At 38.5% G+C, this 16051-nt stretch overlaps 1 protein-coding gene across 12 annotated transcripts; it reads left to right on the forward strand.

Annotated features, from left to right (window-relative positions):
* Nucleotides 1-11482: 11482 nt before the first annotated feature.
* LOC108812792 (protein NLP1) lies at nt 11483-15985 on the forward strand. 12 transcript variants are annotated; one of them, XM_056989374.1, is made up of 7 exons: nt 11483-11621; nt 11753-12005; nt 12095-12219; nt 12404-13343; nt 13491-13538; nt 13611-14637; nt 14927-15985. In XM_056989374.1, the coding sequence occupies exons 4-7, from the start codon at nt 12483-12485 to the stop codon at nt 15733-15735; spliced, it is 2745 nt and encodes a 914-aa protein (XP_056845354.1). In that variant the 5' UTR covers nt 11483-11621; nt 11753-12005; nt 12095-12219; nt 12404-12482; the 3' UTR covers nt 15736-15985. The 12 variants fall into 12 exon arrangements, with proteins under 12 accessions (XP_056845354.1, XP_056845355.1, XP_056845356.1 ...); XM_056989375.1 differs by having other exon boundaries at nt 12125-12219; XM_056989376.1 differs by lacking the exon at nt 12095-12219 and having other exon boundaries at nt 11753-11817; nt 11948-12009.
* The last annotated feature ends 66 nt before the right edge of the window (nt 15986-16051 follow it).

Consider the following 16051-nt stretch of genomic DNA (forward strand, 5'->3'; position numbering starts at 1 on the left):
TTTGAGAGTAAACCACATTAAAAGATCATTTTGAACCTCTGATTTCACTTGCATTAAAGCTTTTGTCTTACCAAACCAAATGACTTGGACCAGTTGACCATTTGTGAGATGTCTATGGAGTTTGCTTCCTGAATGTTAGAGAGATGGTGGATTTGTGGTTTGTGGATGCATGATTAATGAGTGTAGAGATCAAAGGAGCTGGGATAGGCCTAGAGAAGTTAGAGATGGATAAAATCTTTGCTCTTGCTATTTGGTATGATTATGCAAGGTTGTTAGGTTGAAAACTAAGAAGAGTTTCTTTTGATTATGAGTCCCCATCTTCAAACCTCTTCTCCTTGGTTCTTGAAAGTTTACTTGTGGACAAGTAAATGACTAGTGTGGGGGAGTTGATATCTTGCATATTTGCATTGTTTTAGCTATTCATTTATATGCATTTTCATCATATAAAATAATATTTAGACATGTTCAGGTTGCATTTTGCATACATAAGTCTTTATTAGGTATTGGGACACCACATGGAGTTCTTGGAGACATTTGGAAGCAATGTGATCAAAAAGGGATTGAAAGATGAGCATGGATGGAGGCCTTAGAGAAATCTTCTGTTTCTAAGATTTTGTGGAGACACTGGAAGTTGAGTTAGCTTTCTAATGGAAGTGGTTTCAAGTCATTTGGAGATGTAATGGAGGAGTTATGATCAATTTACTAGAGGCATATCCATCCTGGTCGAGAACCGCATAGTGACTTTCTGGAGCGACCCCCTAAGGTAGCTCCCAACCAGAGCGACCAACCAGAGCGACCTACCTAAGTCGCTCGCGTTCTCATCGCCCGGAGACATAAAAATGGAGGCTGGAGCGACCTTTCAGAGCGACCCCCCCAAGGTCGCTCCCAACCCCAGAGCGACTTCCTGGAGTGATCCTCTGAGGTCGCTCCGCGTTATCTGCTGCACGATTTTATTATTTTTCAAGGATCTTTTTGCAATTTGTTATGCACGTTTTTAGACTTCTAAACCTAAGTTTAAGTACTTTGTAAGCTTATGGAGGCAGATCTATCTTTTTTCATTGGAAGAACACAAAACTCTCAAGAAAAGTTCATCTCTTTTGGATTTTGATTTGTTATGTTCTTGTGTTTCTGTTGATTTCTTATATATTTTTCTACATGATTAATCTGAAATCCACCATGGGTTTAAGAGGAATCATGGAGATTAGTGAGTAATCACCTTTTGAATTCATGGGTTAGGGAGATTAAGAGTGATTAGGCAAGTTCTAGGATATTTTAGTGTAGATCATTCTTGTTCCTTGCTAGTAGAGTATTCATAATGCATCTTTTGAGTTAAATATAGAGAGAAGGCTGAATACGTTCTCATTAGGTATACGAAAGGTATTTATACAGAGTAAATACAGCTAGGGTAAATACAGATATTAAGTAATTACAAAGAGAACCTCTAAGTATTACATATTTCCTTAACACGCCCTCTCAAGATGGAGGAGCTGAAGCTACACCAATCTTGCTTCGTATGATCTGAAAAGGAGTTCGAGCCAGTGGTTTCGTCAGACCATCTGCGAGTTGATCGTTGGTGGAGACATGAGCAACACGTAGGACTCCCATCTGAATCTTGCCACGAACAAAATGATAATCAATGGCTATATGTTTCATCCGAGAGTGAAAGACCGGGTTTGCACACAAGTAGGTTGCCCCAATATTGTCACAATAAACAGTAGGAGTAGCAGGGATGCGAATGCCAAGCTCGGCGAGAAGGGAGCAGATCCATTGTAGCTCAGACGCTGTATTGGCGACTGCCCGATATTCGGCCTCAGTAGAAGAACGTGCGACCCCTTGCTGCTTCTTAGAAGTCCATGATACAGGATGAGAACCAATGTAGATGATATAGGCATTTGTAGAGACATAATCATCAGAGTCTCCTGCCCAATCCGCATCAGAAAAGGCATGAAGAGTGGTCGTGTTCTGTTTCCGTAAGAAGAGACCATGAGAGAGGGTACCAGAGAGATACCTCAGTACTCGTTTAAGAGCTAACCAGTGGTCAGAAGTTGGCTTATGCATGAATTGGGACAGTCGATTCACGGCATATGAGATATCAGGACGGGTGAGCGCTAGGTACTGCAAGCTGCCTACTAGCTTTCGGTATTCATGAGGATCAGAGAGAGGGGAACCAGAGTTCAGTGTAAGCTTCGGGTGTGTAGGAAGAGGAGTTGCTACAGGCTTAGCATGAAGCATGTTGGCCTTAACAAGAAGGTCTGTGATGTATTTCTTTTGCATCAAGTGCATGCCTTGCGGAGTACGTATTGTCTCAATTCCTAAGAAATAGCTGAGATCACCCATGTCCTTGATGGAGAAGCGATCAGCAAGACTCGTGATAACACTCTGAATCAAGTGGGAGTCAGTGCCAGTGACTAAGATGTCATCAACGTAAACCAAGACGTAGACGAACTTGCCTTTAACTTTCAGGATGAAGAGAGAGGTGTCAGAGAGAGAATTCTGAAAACCCGAGGACATAAGGAACGATCTCAGTTCAGAGTACCAAGCCCTGGGAGCTTGCTTCAAGCCGTAGATGGCTTTGCGCAACCGACAGACGTGTGTAGGCTTATTGGGATCTGTGAAACCCGGTGGTTGAGCCATGAAGACCTCTTCATCTAGATGACCCTGAAGAAAAGCCGTGTTCACATCAATTTGTCTAACTGGCCAATCATGTGTTACCGCCAAACCCAAGACTATTCTGATCGTAGTCGCTTTGATCACGGGACTGAAGGTATCTATATAGTCAACTCCTTGTTGTTGATGAAACCCTTTGGCTACTAGACGAGCTTTGTATTTTGCAATACTCCCATCTGGATTGTACTTAATCGTAAAGACCCAACGACATCCAACAACATTCATTGTCTCTAAAGCAGCAACCAGATCCCACGTGTGATGATCAGTAGTTGAGGTAAACTCGGAACTCATCGCTTTTCTCCAGTGTTCATGCTTGATAGCCTGCTGCCAAGTAGATGGAATCCAGTGAGGATCACATTGTAAATTGACAGTTAAATTATACCTGGTCACTGGTTTGACAATTTGGTTTCTAGAACGTGTCGTCATAGAGTGACGAGGAGGCGCCGTTTGAGAGATCGGAGCAGTTGATGTATTTGTTGTGGAGACTACTGCAGGAGCTTCAGGTTGCTGTACAGGCAACGATGGTGACTGTGAGGGAGAAGCAGAGTCATTGACCGGAGTAGTGGAGCTCGAGGAGGGCGGTTGTGCAGCCATTGGAGAAGGTGAAGAATCACCACTAAGAGAAGGATTCTCCAGAGACACCGTTGGAGATTGTACAAGTGACCTTGGGACAGGGATGATGGTAAAGGGAGGAGAGGACACAGGTGGTTCTGTTTCGGGTGATGGTGATGCCGATGAGGCAATGAGTTTGGTGTAGGGAAATTGCGTTTCATTAAATCGCACATGGCGAGATATATATAAACGACCAGAGACAGGTTCAAGGCATAGGTATGCACTCTGAGTTAAGGAGTAGCCAACGAAGACACAAGGAGATGATCGATGTTCAAGTTTATTGGGAGCATAAGGGCGTAGCCATGGGAAGCATAAGCAACCAAAGGTTCTGAGTTTGTGATAGTTCGGTGGTCGGGTAAAGAGCTTTTGGTATGGAGAAGTGTTTGACAGAACAGGTGTGGGTAGTCTGTTTATAAGAAAAACGGCAGTAGCAAAGGCAAGAGGCCAGTAGGTGAGGGGCATGTTGGCTGAGGATAACAAAGAGAGCCCAGTTTCAACAACATGTCTATGTTTTCTTTCAGACAAGCCATTGTGCTCAGGTGTGTGGGGAGGAGTGGTGAGGTGGGTTATACCTTGAGCTGAAAGGTAGTGGCGAAGAGCAATAAACTCACCACCATTATCAGTATAGAGGTTTCGAAGTTTAGCATGGAACTTGGTTTCGGCTAAGGGTTTGAACTTGAGAAAGATTTCTTTTACTTGGGATTTGGCTTGAAGAGGGAATAGCCATGTATAGCGTGTGAAGTGGTCTACTAGAACCAGATAATATTTGAGGTTTTGAGTGGATAAAACTGGTGATTGCCACACATCAGAGAAAACATATTCAAGAGGATGAGTAGAGACAATAGTAGATTGATGAAAGGGAAGTTTGTGGGTTTTATTCAATAAGCAATCATTGCAAGGAGAAACAACAGAAGTTTTATTGAAGCATGGTAAAGAAAAGCTTGAAACAATCGACTTAAGGGTAGAAGAAGAAGGGTGGCCTAAGCGATGATGCCACTGAGAGATAGTTGTTTTAGTATCTGGGTAGGAGATATGGGAGACGGATGGGTGAAGTGCGGGTAGAGGCCACTCGTACAAATCACCCTTCGTGTGGCCTTGGAGCAACCGGATTCCCGTTGTGAGATCCTTCACCTGAAAACAAGAAGGAAAGAATTCCACAGAGACTTGATTAGCATTGCACAATCGATAGACTGATATCAAGTTCTTGTTAACATTTGGTACTCGTAATATATCTTCAAGTTTAAGTGTTCTCAATGGCGTTAAAAGAGAGGAAGCACCAGTATGTGTGATACTCAAACCTGAACCATCTGCTATTGCAACCTCATCTGCTCCATGATACGGTTGATGAATGGCTAGGTTGCGGAGATCAGAGGTAAGATGATGCGTTGCACCGCTGTCGAGAATCCAGGCGTTTGGATTGTAAGGAGCAACTTGAGCCGTATTTGCTCGCGGCTGCCAGGCAGAAGCAAGAGGAAGAGTCTGCTGTTGAGGCATGGAGGACGAGTTTCCACCTTGGAGCTGTGGGCATCTCCGAGCACTGTGTCCAAACACACTACAGATTTGGCACTTTCCTTGGTAGCCACGGTTCTGTGACTGTTGCGAGTGTGGGTTGTATGGTTGCTGTTGATGAGATGAGCTCCCACGATAACCGCCACGACGATAGTTGTTGTTGTTGCGATTGTTGTTGGGAGAGCTCTTGTGATTGATGAAGTTCGCAGAGACTGGGACAGAGGAGATAGCTGCAGAGGCAACCTGGAGTTTAGCTTCATGGTTGAGAAGCTTCTCGTGTATTTCAGTCAAGGATGGAGGGGTATCACGGCTCTCTATGTGGTCAGCAACCGTTTTATACTCCTCGGGAAGGCCAGCAAGGATGTGCTCAATTTGGTCCTCGGAGTCAAGAGCTTTGCCAAGCAAAGCAAGTTCATCAAAGCGAGTTGTAAGGCCCTGAAAATACTCATCAAGAGACTTAGTCTCTTTCTTCCAGGAGCGAATTTGATGGCGGATCTGTTGAACATGGCCGCGACTAGGCTTTGCATAAGTAGCCTGGAGAATGGTCCAGATCTCATTCGCTGTTGTAGCAGTCGAGAGAATAGGTTGCAGGTTCATGGTGATGGCTCCAAGAAGAGCACTATAAATCAGACGGTCTTGACGTTTCCACAACGTGTAGGACGAGTTGGTAGTGATCGATCCATCATCAGCAGTGATAGTAGGAGAGGGTACGACAGTAGATCCATCAATATGGCCAGCCAAATCATACCCATCTAGCAAAGCATGAACCTGTCTGCTCCACATAAGAAAGTTGGAGGGGGTGAGTTTTGTGACATTAGTCATGTTGAGATTGAGAAGAGTTGGGTTATTGGAGACAGTTATAGTCTCATTGTTTGAAGCCGGGGAGGTGGTGAAGCTTCCTGACATGATGTCGTTGATGAGAGAAAGAAAATTTGGAAAAGAAGCGGCTTAGATATCAAGCTCTGATACCATATAGAGAGAAGGCTGAATACGTTCTCATTAGGTATACGAAAGGTATTTATACAGAGTAAATACAGCTAGGGTAAATACAGATATTAAGTAATTACAAAGAGAACCTCTAAGTATTACATATTTCCTTAACATTAAATACTTAAAAGTTGATCATTAGGTTTTTCCCACCCAAAAGGTGTTTGATGAAATGTCTGAGACAACTCTCCTAAGCTTTTAGTGTACTTTGCCAAAGACATTTGTTGTTAAAGATGCTAAGATAGCTATTGAACTTGTTCTTAATGATTGCTTTCATATTATTCAACCAAAGACATTTGATGTTTGAGATGTGTTTGCAAATGAGCATTCATCTAGACATAGAGCTTGTTTAGAATTGTGTTTAGGCTTAAGGTTGATAGTTTGATTGATCATTTGCATTTCTTAGTTCGAAACTTGATCACCCAAGGTCAAATTCCCTACATCCATGAGTTCTATTTTCCATTAGTTAAGAAAGTATCATTCTTTTAGTGCATTCAATCATTAGTAGTAATTTAAAATCATTCAAATCTCTGGTTGCACTTAGATTAAATAGGCACTTGCATTCTCATTGCTTTAAATCCCTTAAAATTGGTTCAACAATTTTTTTATATTACATCATTTGTCTTAAGAGCCTCAAAACTCCTAAGATATATAATTTTACGTGTATTAATTGATAAAAGATTATATAGGGAAGATAATTGGTTGGGTTTTATTTTTAAAAATAAATTACTAAAAATTGATTTTAATCAAATCTCAAATTTTTAAAGGACGGCTAAATATCAAAATTCATATTAATTTGAAATAAAGGAAATGCATGTCTTCTCTAAAAGCATTTATTTGTTTTTTTTCTTTGGAAAATCGCATTTAAACTTTCAGACTGATATTTACATGCTTCTTAAACTTTGAGCTTTTCTTACTAACAATTCTATTTAAATTAACAATTTTAACACACCAAATCTCGAACTTTTTCTCATGCAAAAGTATGGATGATATGGAAGTACAATAAATGATAATTAGATAAATAGCGATGACATGCAATTTTTTTAAAATGTATATTTATAGTTTATTCTCAGTTAAAGTACTAAAAATACATTAGAATTAAAATTTTACTAAAACTATATTTAAAAATTAGAGACTTTAAAAATTTAAAAGCCAAATCATAACTTATTGACACCTAATATTTTCATGTCATCAATATTTTGTCGGAAAGAAAAATATGTTAAAACTGTTATTCTATTGATTAGAAATATTAGTAAGAGGTTAATGTTTAAAATGAGAGTAATAAGTGTTAATTTAAAGGTTCAAATTTTGATTTTCCCTTTTGTTTTCTCAGCATTCACTTGTTCAAACACCAGAAGACATGTCTTCTCAGAATCCTCCACAGATTCATTTGTACATAGTTTTAAGGGAAAATTGCCAAATATAACTCACAACTTGATTTCAAATGTAAAAGTATACCCAAACTTGAATTAAATGCAGAAATAACTTAAAAAACTATTGAAATTACAACCAACCCCTTATGACCAAACAAAAAAAACAGTTTTTTTTTACGTTTTTAATCCCAATAAGTCGTCTGGTATAGTTAATCTTAAAAATAATTTATAATTTTTTTAAAAAATATTTTGAAAAGTGAAAAATTGAAATCATGTAATTAAGATATGTTAAAAGTGTTATAAATTAAAATATAACAAAAGTGAATTGTTTTCAACATAGATGAGTGAAAGTAGTGAGTCATGATATTCTTTGGTTTAGGTTTTGCCAACATATGTTGTAGTATTGTATGTGTTCTTAGGGTTAGATTTTGGAAAGCATAAAAGTATTTTTGAAAAATATGAAATTTACCCAAATGTGTTTATTTATGTGTATAGTAAACACTAAGCAAGTTTAATTTGATTTTATAACTTATTTAGTTAGTTAATTTTAGTCAATTTAGTCTAGGGGTTAAATTTAGGGTCTGGACGACTTACAAGTAAGTCTTCTAGACGACTAGACGACTTACAAGTAAGTCTTCTAGACGACTGGACGACTTACAAGTAAGTCTTCTGGTATAGTTGATCTTAAAAATAATATATTAAATTTATAAAAAATATTTTGATAAATGAAAAATTGAAATCATGTAATTAACATATGTTATAAGTGATATAAATTAAGATACAATAAAATTGATTGTTTTCAACATAGATGAGTGAAAGTATTTAGTTTCCCGCTAAAAATATTTAGTTTTCCGCTAATAAAATATTTGAGTTTCCCGCTAAAAATATTGAAGTCTTCTGGACGACTTACAAGTAAGTCGTCTAGGAAGTCTTCTATTCAGAAGACTTACTTGAAAGTCTTCTGAATCTAAAATATTTAACCTAATTGGATTTTTTGTCTCCCTATATAAAGAAAAATTTACACATTCTCTCTCTTCCTCTCAAATGGCTGCAACAAAAATGTAATGTTCATCATTCTAAAACTCTCAAACCTCTCTCTAATCTCTTTGAACTTATAAACACCAAGCTTATATCAATTGATTGTTTTTGTCTCATGTCTTTCTCACTAATTTATCTTGTTTTTGCAGGTTTTTCATCACATGATTCTCATCTTCCACTCATTTAAAGGTAGATCTATTAATTTTAGAAATGTATTTTTATGTCTCATTTTTCTTCATTTTGTAACTTCTTGTTGCATAAAGTTCTTACCTTTTTCCTCAAACTAATACTCTCCAAAGCCACTCTAATCTCTTAGACTTGAAAACACCAAACTTTATATGAATCTTTCAGTTTTGTCTCATGTCTTTCTGAATAATCTATCTTTTTTTACAGGTTTTTAATCAGATGGTTCTCAACTTCCACTTGGATATGTACGTTCTATGTTCTATATAAGTATGTTTATCTAATCTTCCACTCATTTTCTATGTTTTAAGCCATTTGTACGTTTTTGGATGTGCAGATTTTTCAGGTCTGGATATGCAGGTTTTTCAGATCAGGAAGACCTCTGGAACGACTTCCAGGAGGTCCAGACGACTTCCAGGAGGTCCAGACGACTTAAAGGAGGTCCAGACGACTTCCAGGAGGTCCAGAAAACTTCCAAAAAGTCCAGACGACTTCCAGGAAGTCCAGACGACTTCCAGGAAGTCCAGACGACTTCCAGGAAGTCCTCTGGATCTCCTGGAAGTCGTCTGGACCTTCTGGAAGTCTTCTAGATCTCCTGGAAGTCGTCTGGACCTCCTAGAAGTCTTCTGGACCTCCTGGAAGTTGTCTGGACCTCCTGGAAGTCTTATGGACCTCCTGGAAGTCTTCTGGATCTCCTGGAAGTCGTCTGGACCTCCTGTAAGTCGTCTGGACCTCATGGAAGTCGTCTGGACTTCCTAGAAGTCGTCTTGACCTCATGGAAGTCGTCTGGATGTCCTGGAAGTCTTCTGGACGTCCTGGAAGTCGTCTGGACCTCCTAGAAGACTTCTGAAGAAGTTTTCTTCCATATTAAGTAGAGTCTAAGCTTGTCTTTGTAGAGAAATGATATATAATAGTTTGTTTGTGGTATGTTTTGTGATTTACATGTGTACTCCCTTAGTTGTGACATTTTTGTAAAATCATTAATAATGTTTTCCAAGATGTAATATATGTAATAAATAAGAATGTTGGTGGCCTCATACTGATACAACATTTTAAGAAGCATTTTAACCATTGTTCCAACTCATAACAATAATCATCATTGGTTTCTATAACAAAAATACTTAAGAGATGGAAAAAAATAATAATAACTAGTCAAAGCATAACACATTTTTTACAAGTTTGTGTTGAAAATGTTTTTTTGTAGAAGACTTACCAGTAAGTCGTTTGGTAAATCTTTTGTGTATAAGACTTATCAGACGACTTACTGGTAAGTCTTCTGTAATTGTTAAATCTTCAGACTTGTATTGTTTTATACACAACATCTGAATGCTTTTATTCTCCATATAATGCATGTATCTAACGTATCATCTGCAAAAATTCAAAATAAAACACATTAACAAATTAGCAATGAATATTGAGTAACATGAATATTGGTAACCTCATATATATCACCAATTATGTTATAAATTTCATTCAGTATCTCCAATATTGATTAATATACATGAATTAATAAGAAAATGTTAAAAATTCTTTATATTATTAGAGAAAATGAAAGTTTACTAAACATAAGTCTGGAAGACTTACTAGTAAGTCGTCTGGAAGACTTACTAGTAAGTCGTCTGGAAGACTTACAAGTAAGTCGTCTAGAGAGGTCATTTTTGCAATTGACTTTTAAATGGGACGACTTACTTGTAAGTCGTCCAATTTTGTTTGTTTAAAAAAACTCTAGACGACTTACTAGTAAGTCGTCCAGGACAAATAGGTTATTTTTGCATTTGACCGAATTGTGTCAGATATTTGACTTTTTTTGGACGACTTACTTGTAAGTCGTCTCTGGGAAAACAGAAAAATCAATATTTTATTATTTCTAGACGACTTACAAGTAAGTCTTCTCAGGTTAGTTTTGCAATTGGAAAATAAAACTTAAATATTTAATTTTTCCTAGACGACTTACTTGTAAGTCGTCTAGTCAGACGACTTACTTGAAAGTCGTCTGAGATAAGTAAGGTTTGACCAGAATCTCAGAAAAAAATTCTGGACGACTTAACTTAAGTCGTCTCACTGGACGACTTAACTTAAGTCGTCTCACTGGACGACTTTCAAGTAAGTAGTCTGACTGGACGACTTACAAGTAAGTCGTCTAGGAAAAATTTAATATTTAAGTTTTATTTTCCAATTGCAAAACTAACCTGAGAAGACTTACTTGTAAGTCGTCTAGAAATAATATAATATTGATTTTTTTGTTTTCCGAGAGACGACTTACTGGTAAGTCGTCTGGAGTTTTTTTTTTAACAAACAAAACTGGACGAGTTACAAGTAAGTCATCCAGTTTGACCAGAATACTTATCCTTAAGTCTTCTACAGCCAGAAGACTTACGGATAAGTCTTCTACAGCCAGGAGACTTACAGGTAAGTCTCCTACAGCCAGGATGTCTTCTAGGCGAACAGATCTGGAAAAAAAATCAATTTCATACCTTAAATTAGTGAGATGACTTATTTAACACACATAAGTCTTTTCCAACCATATAGAACCTCAAACGAAAGTAACCCACCAAGAATCATAAGCTTGAATGGTTCTATCAACCATAAAAAAATTATAATCAAAAACTTGAGTTTTTTTGGATGAATATGGGGACAAAGTGAAAGAAATGTTGTTTTTAGTTCATAACAATTGGGAAAAAGAGAGTGTAAATCGATTTGAGATGCATTAAGAGCTTCAAATTGGTTGGTATTGATAGCAATGGTAATCTTGTAAATACTTGAAGATGATGAGGTTGAGAGAGTAAAAATGTCACTTTCGAAAAAAAAAGAAAAAAAAAATTAATGGCAGTTTCTTGAATAATGTGAACCTGTAGAGTGAAGAGGACAGAAAAAAATTCAAAAAAACATAGATTAGTTTTGTATTTGACTTTGAGTTTTGAGTCAATTTTGCAAAAAATCCCTAGTTTTAACCAATGAAACAGAACCAGCCAAATAAAACAAGTACCGACTAAAGAAAAGTACGCATACGTAATCAAGACAAATGATTAATAAATAACCTTATACTAGTTAATTATAAATTATTATTATTATTCTAATCAATAGAGGGGCAAAACAATCTGAACAAAGATGGCAGGACAATAATCACACCATTAACACGACCATTTAGCATCTCAGGTCCAGACGTTTTCTATTTTCCTTTCTCTCTGTTGTAGAAGAAAAGCAGATCAAGTTTGATTTGTCTTTGATAAACCAAGTTCATTTTTTAAGCAGGTAAAGACAAAGTGATTAGAACAGTGGATGCTCTTATCACGGGTCCACTTTGTTCTCGGGAAAGAATCTTTAAGCCCATATCAGTCACACATGATTAGGGATTAAAATAGTCTAATATTTACCTTCACCAGGTACTTGTGTCCAGAAGAAGAAGAGAAGAAAAAAGAAAACACCAGTCCACAAAGACACAAGCTTTGTGAGAAAATAGCTCTCACAGCTTTGTTTTTTCTTATTTTCTCATCATTTATGTGAAGGGTGTTTTGTGTATTTAGAAGCACAAAATCTTTGCCTGTTGTCACTGTTTTCTCTGTGTGTTCTTGGGTTAGGTCATAAACGCATAGTGGAGCTTTCTCTCAAATCTTTGTGCAAGAAAATCTTGATAAAGTTGGTAACTTTTGCTGAACCTTTTACTATATCTCTTTGCTTTTCTATTCTGGATTTTCTTTCAGAATGATTTTTGGAATTGGGTCCAGTTTTTTTCAGAATACTTTTTATTGATTTAGCTTTCAATGATTGTCCTGTGGGGGAGAGTTTCCATGTGCATAGGGGAGAATCTTGTACTTCAAATTGATAGCACTACTTTGATTGATACCCTCTTCTAAGTCAACTTTCCATTGATAGTGAAGCTGCTTATATCATAATTTTAATTGCATTTCTGATCTCATCCTTTAGAAAAAGCACTTATAATATTCAAAGTTGGGAAAAACACCAGTTTGATACTTCTCTTCTCTTGTTCTTGGATGGGTTTTTGATAATGTTTCTGCATTTTTTTTTCTTTCAAGATTGGCGTTTTAACATACTAGGAGGGTGCCAATAAATCACTGGACTTGGTCTTGTGTCTTTTTCATCTTCAAGACGACTATGGGTTTAGATATGGAAGATGGTGGTAGCGATGGGGGAGAAGGAAATGGTGGGTTTTCACCTAATTCTAGCTTTGGGGCATTCCCTGAGACGGCCATGGATTTGGATTTCATGGATGAGCTCTTGTTTGATGGATGTTGGCTAGAGACAACAGATGGTAAGAGCTTGAAGCAGACAGAAGAAGCTGAAGCAGCTTCTACCGCCATGAATGACAATAGCCCTTTCCTCTGCTTTGGTGAGAACCCATCTCAAGATGAAGAAACAGAGAGAATGAATCAAGAACCTTTTAACCAGGTTGCAACAGGTTTTGATCAAGCAGAAAAGTTTTTACTAGATGAAGCTGAGGTGGGAAGAAGTTGGTGGATTGCCCCAAGAACAAGTGAAGACCCTTCTTCATCTGTGAAAGAGAGGCTATTAAGAGCTATAAGCGGTCTTGAAGAGGCAGTGCCTGATAAGGACTTCTTGGTGCAGATATGGGTGCCATTTCAGCAGGAAGGGAAGAACTTTCTAACCACTTTGGCACAACCACATTTATTCAACCAAAAATACTCAAGCCTTGCAAAATACAGACATGTTTCAGAGACTTATAACTTCCCAGCTGATGAGGGTTCCACAGAAGGAGGTCTTCCCGGTCGTGTTTTCCTGCAGAAGTTTCCTGAGTGGACTCCTGATGTACGTTTCTTTAGAAGTGATGAATATCCGCGCATCAAAGAAGCACAAAAGTGTGATGTTCGTGGCTCGCTTGCCCTTCCTGTGTTTGAAAGATGTAGTGGGACTTGTTTGGGTGTTGTTGAGGTCGTCACAACAACTCAGAAGATGAATTACCGGCCAGAACTTGAGAATATCTGTAAAGCTCTTGAGGTTTTACTCTTCCTCATAATTAAACATTGTCTTGAATGTCTATTTCACCGGAGGGATTTCTCTTTGTGCGCTTCTTCTATCTTTCTGCATTTTCTTTGGTTCTATATGACAAGAGTGAGAAGCTCACAGATGTTGCTATTTTTGCAGGCCGTCGATTTAAGGAGTTCAAGTAACTTAAAACCTTCAAGCAATGAGGTGCATTAACTGGACTCTTACTTCATTAAGGTCATATATAAACAAATGCTAAGGTCATACCCCATGTTTCAGTCTCTGCAGGTGTATGATGATTTATACTACGCTGCATTACCTGAGATATCAGATTTCTTGGAGTCAGTCTGCAGAACATATGATCTGCCTCTAGCTTTGTCATGGGCCCCTTGTGCTCGTCAGGGGAAAGGTGGTTCCCGACATTCTGATGAGAACTTTTCTCAGTGCGTTTCGACAATCGATTCTGCTTGCTTTGTCCTGGATGAAGAGAGCAAATACTTTCTGGAGGCATGCTTTGAGCATCATCTTCTCCAGGGAGAAGGCATTGTTGGGAAAGCATTCAAGGCTACCAAACTGTGTTTTGTGCCTGAAGTGACCACGTTTAGCAAGACTAACTACCCTCTTGCGCACCACGCCAAGATATCTGGACTACACGCTGCTTTAGCAGTCCCGTTAAAGAGCAAATGCAATGGTTTGGTCGAGTTTGTGCTTGAATTCTTCTTTCCAAAAGGGTGCCTTGACACTGAAGCAAAACAGGAAATGCTCAAGTCACTCTCTGCGACTCTGCAGCAGGATTTCAGGAGTTCAAATCTTGTCATCGACAAGGATCTAGAGTTAGAAGTCGTATTGCCTGTTAGAGAGGACATGGTTTTATCAGAGAACCAACTAACGGGAGCAGAAACCGCAGAGGCTTTGAGAGAAATTCATCTGCTTCAAGAGTCCTCATGGATCTCCCACATGATAAAGGCTAACGAGAAGGGTAAAGATGTGTCACTTTCTTGGGAGTATCAGAATGAAGATCCAAAGGATGAGTTCAAGCTCTCATCTGGCTGGGATAACAGTCAGCTTGAACCAGCCCCCAATAATATTCCTTCAGAAGCTGAGCAGTTTCAACATGGATCAACTTCAGGACTCAGAGTTGATGCTGGTCCAAGTACCGAATCAGCTTCCACTGGTGGTGGAAATAAGTTAGGGAGTAGAAGACCAGGGGAAAAGAGAAGAACAAAAACAGAAAAGATCATTGGTCTGGACGTTCTTCGACAATACTTTGCAGGAAGCCTCAAGGATGCAGCCAAGAGCATTGGTGGTAAGAATACACTGCTAGAAACATAGGTTCACTCTCAATGCATTTTTGATTCTTCTTGTGTCCTGGAATAGCCTAACCAAAACGATCTTTAGTCCAGACCCAAATGAATATGTAAAACTAAAATTCAAGTATGAGAATCATTAGCAAATATAAGCACCCATCGAGAACCATGAATTTGTCTTTACATTCTTTCTGTGGTGTAGTGTATCAGTGTGGTCTGCCAGCATTTCAACATACCTATTTATTGCTTCAGACAGTGATTTGACAGTTTTTCGTTCCTATGTTGCAGTTTGTCCAACTACCTTGAAAAGGATATGCAGGCACCATGGGATAACAAGATGGCCCTCCCGGAAAATCAAGAAGGTTGGGCACTCACTGAAGAAACTCCAACTCGTTATGGACTCTGTTCAAGGTGCACAGGGATCTATCCCACTCGATTCATTCTATACAAGCTTCCCAGAATTGAGCTCCCCAAATATTTCCAGCAATGGATCTTCCTTGAAAAATAATGAACAATTGCATCATTTAAATGTTCCAAATGGAAACGGTGGTCTGGCAGAGGATAAACCAGCACAAATGTCACCATCATCTTCTTGCTCTGGTTCAAACACCAATACTCCAAATACTCTGCATGTTACTGAGGATGCTAATGCGGTCTTGAAGAAAGCTCACAGCGAGGCAGAACTGCAAAATGGGAATCAGGAGGAAACAAAATGTCTAGCAAGAACCCAGAGCCATAACATATTCAAGGAGCCTCCATTACCAGGTAGGAGCAACATGAGCTTAAGAGATGGAGGGGGCATTAAAGTGAAAGCAACATTTGGTGAGGCCATAATACGGTTTACCTTACTCCCGAGCTGGGGCTACAGAGAGCTGCAGCAAGAGATTGCTAGGCGTTTCAACATAGATGACGTTTCCTGGTTTGATCTCAAGTACTTGGATGATGATGAAGAGTGGGTTCTTCTGACATGTGAAGCGGATCTTGAGGAATGCATCGACATACATAGAACATCACAGAGCCAAACAATTAAAATAAGTTTGCATGACCCTTTTCAAGTTAAACTAGGAGGTTCTTTTGGTAGCTCTGGTCCATCCTAATAAACAATCAAAGCAAGGTTGTAACATACAACGCACCAGGAAGAGTGTGCTAATCTACTAGCTGTTTAGAAATCTCATGTGCAAACAAATTATCAGTGCCCTGAAGACCATTGTGCAAGTGGCAGTAGTATGCATCGCGTAGACAGATTTTTGTATAATAAGTGATACATACCAGAAACTTGTATTTTATGCCTGTACAATCATTGTTTCTTAAGCTCTGTAACTTGAATTATTATGTGTTTTTCACTAATGTAATGTCTGGTTTCAGGGTTATTCCTTGATTTCATTGAACGATAGACGAGGAACATGAAAAGAA

The sequence above is a fragment of the Raphanus sativus genome, chromosome 6, assembly GCF_000801105.2.
Source record: "Raphanus sativus cultivar WK10039 chromosome 6, ASM80110v3, whole genome shotgun sequence".
In the NCBI taxonomy this organism is placed as follows: Eukaryota; Viridiplantae; Streptophyta; class Magnoliopsida; order Brassicales; family Brassicaceae; genus Raphanus; species Raphanus sativus.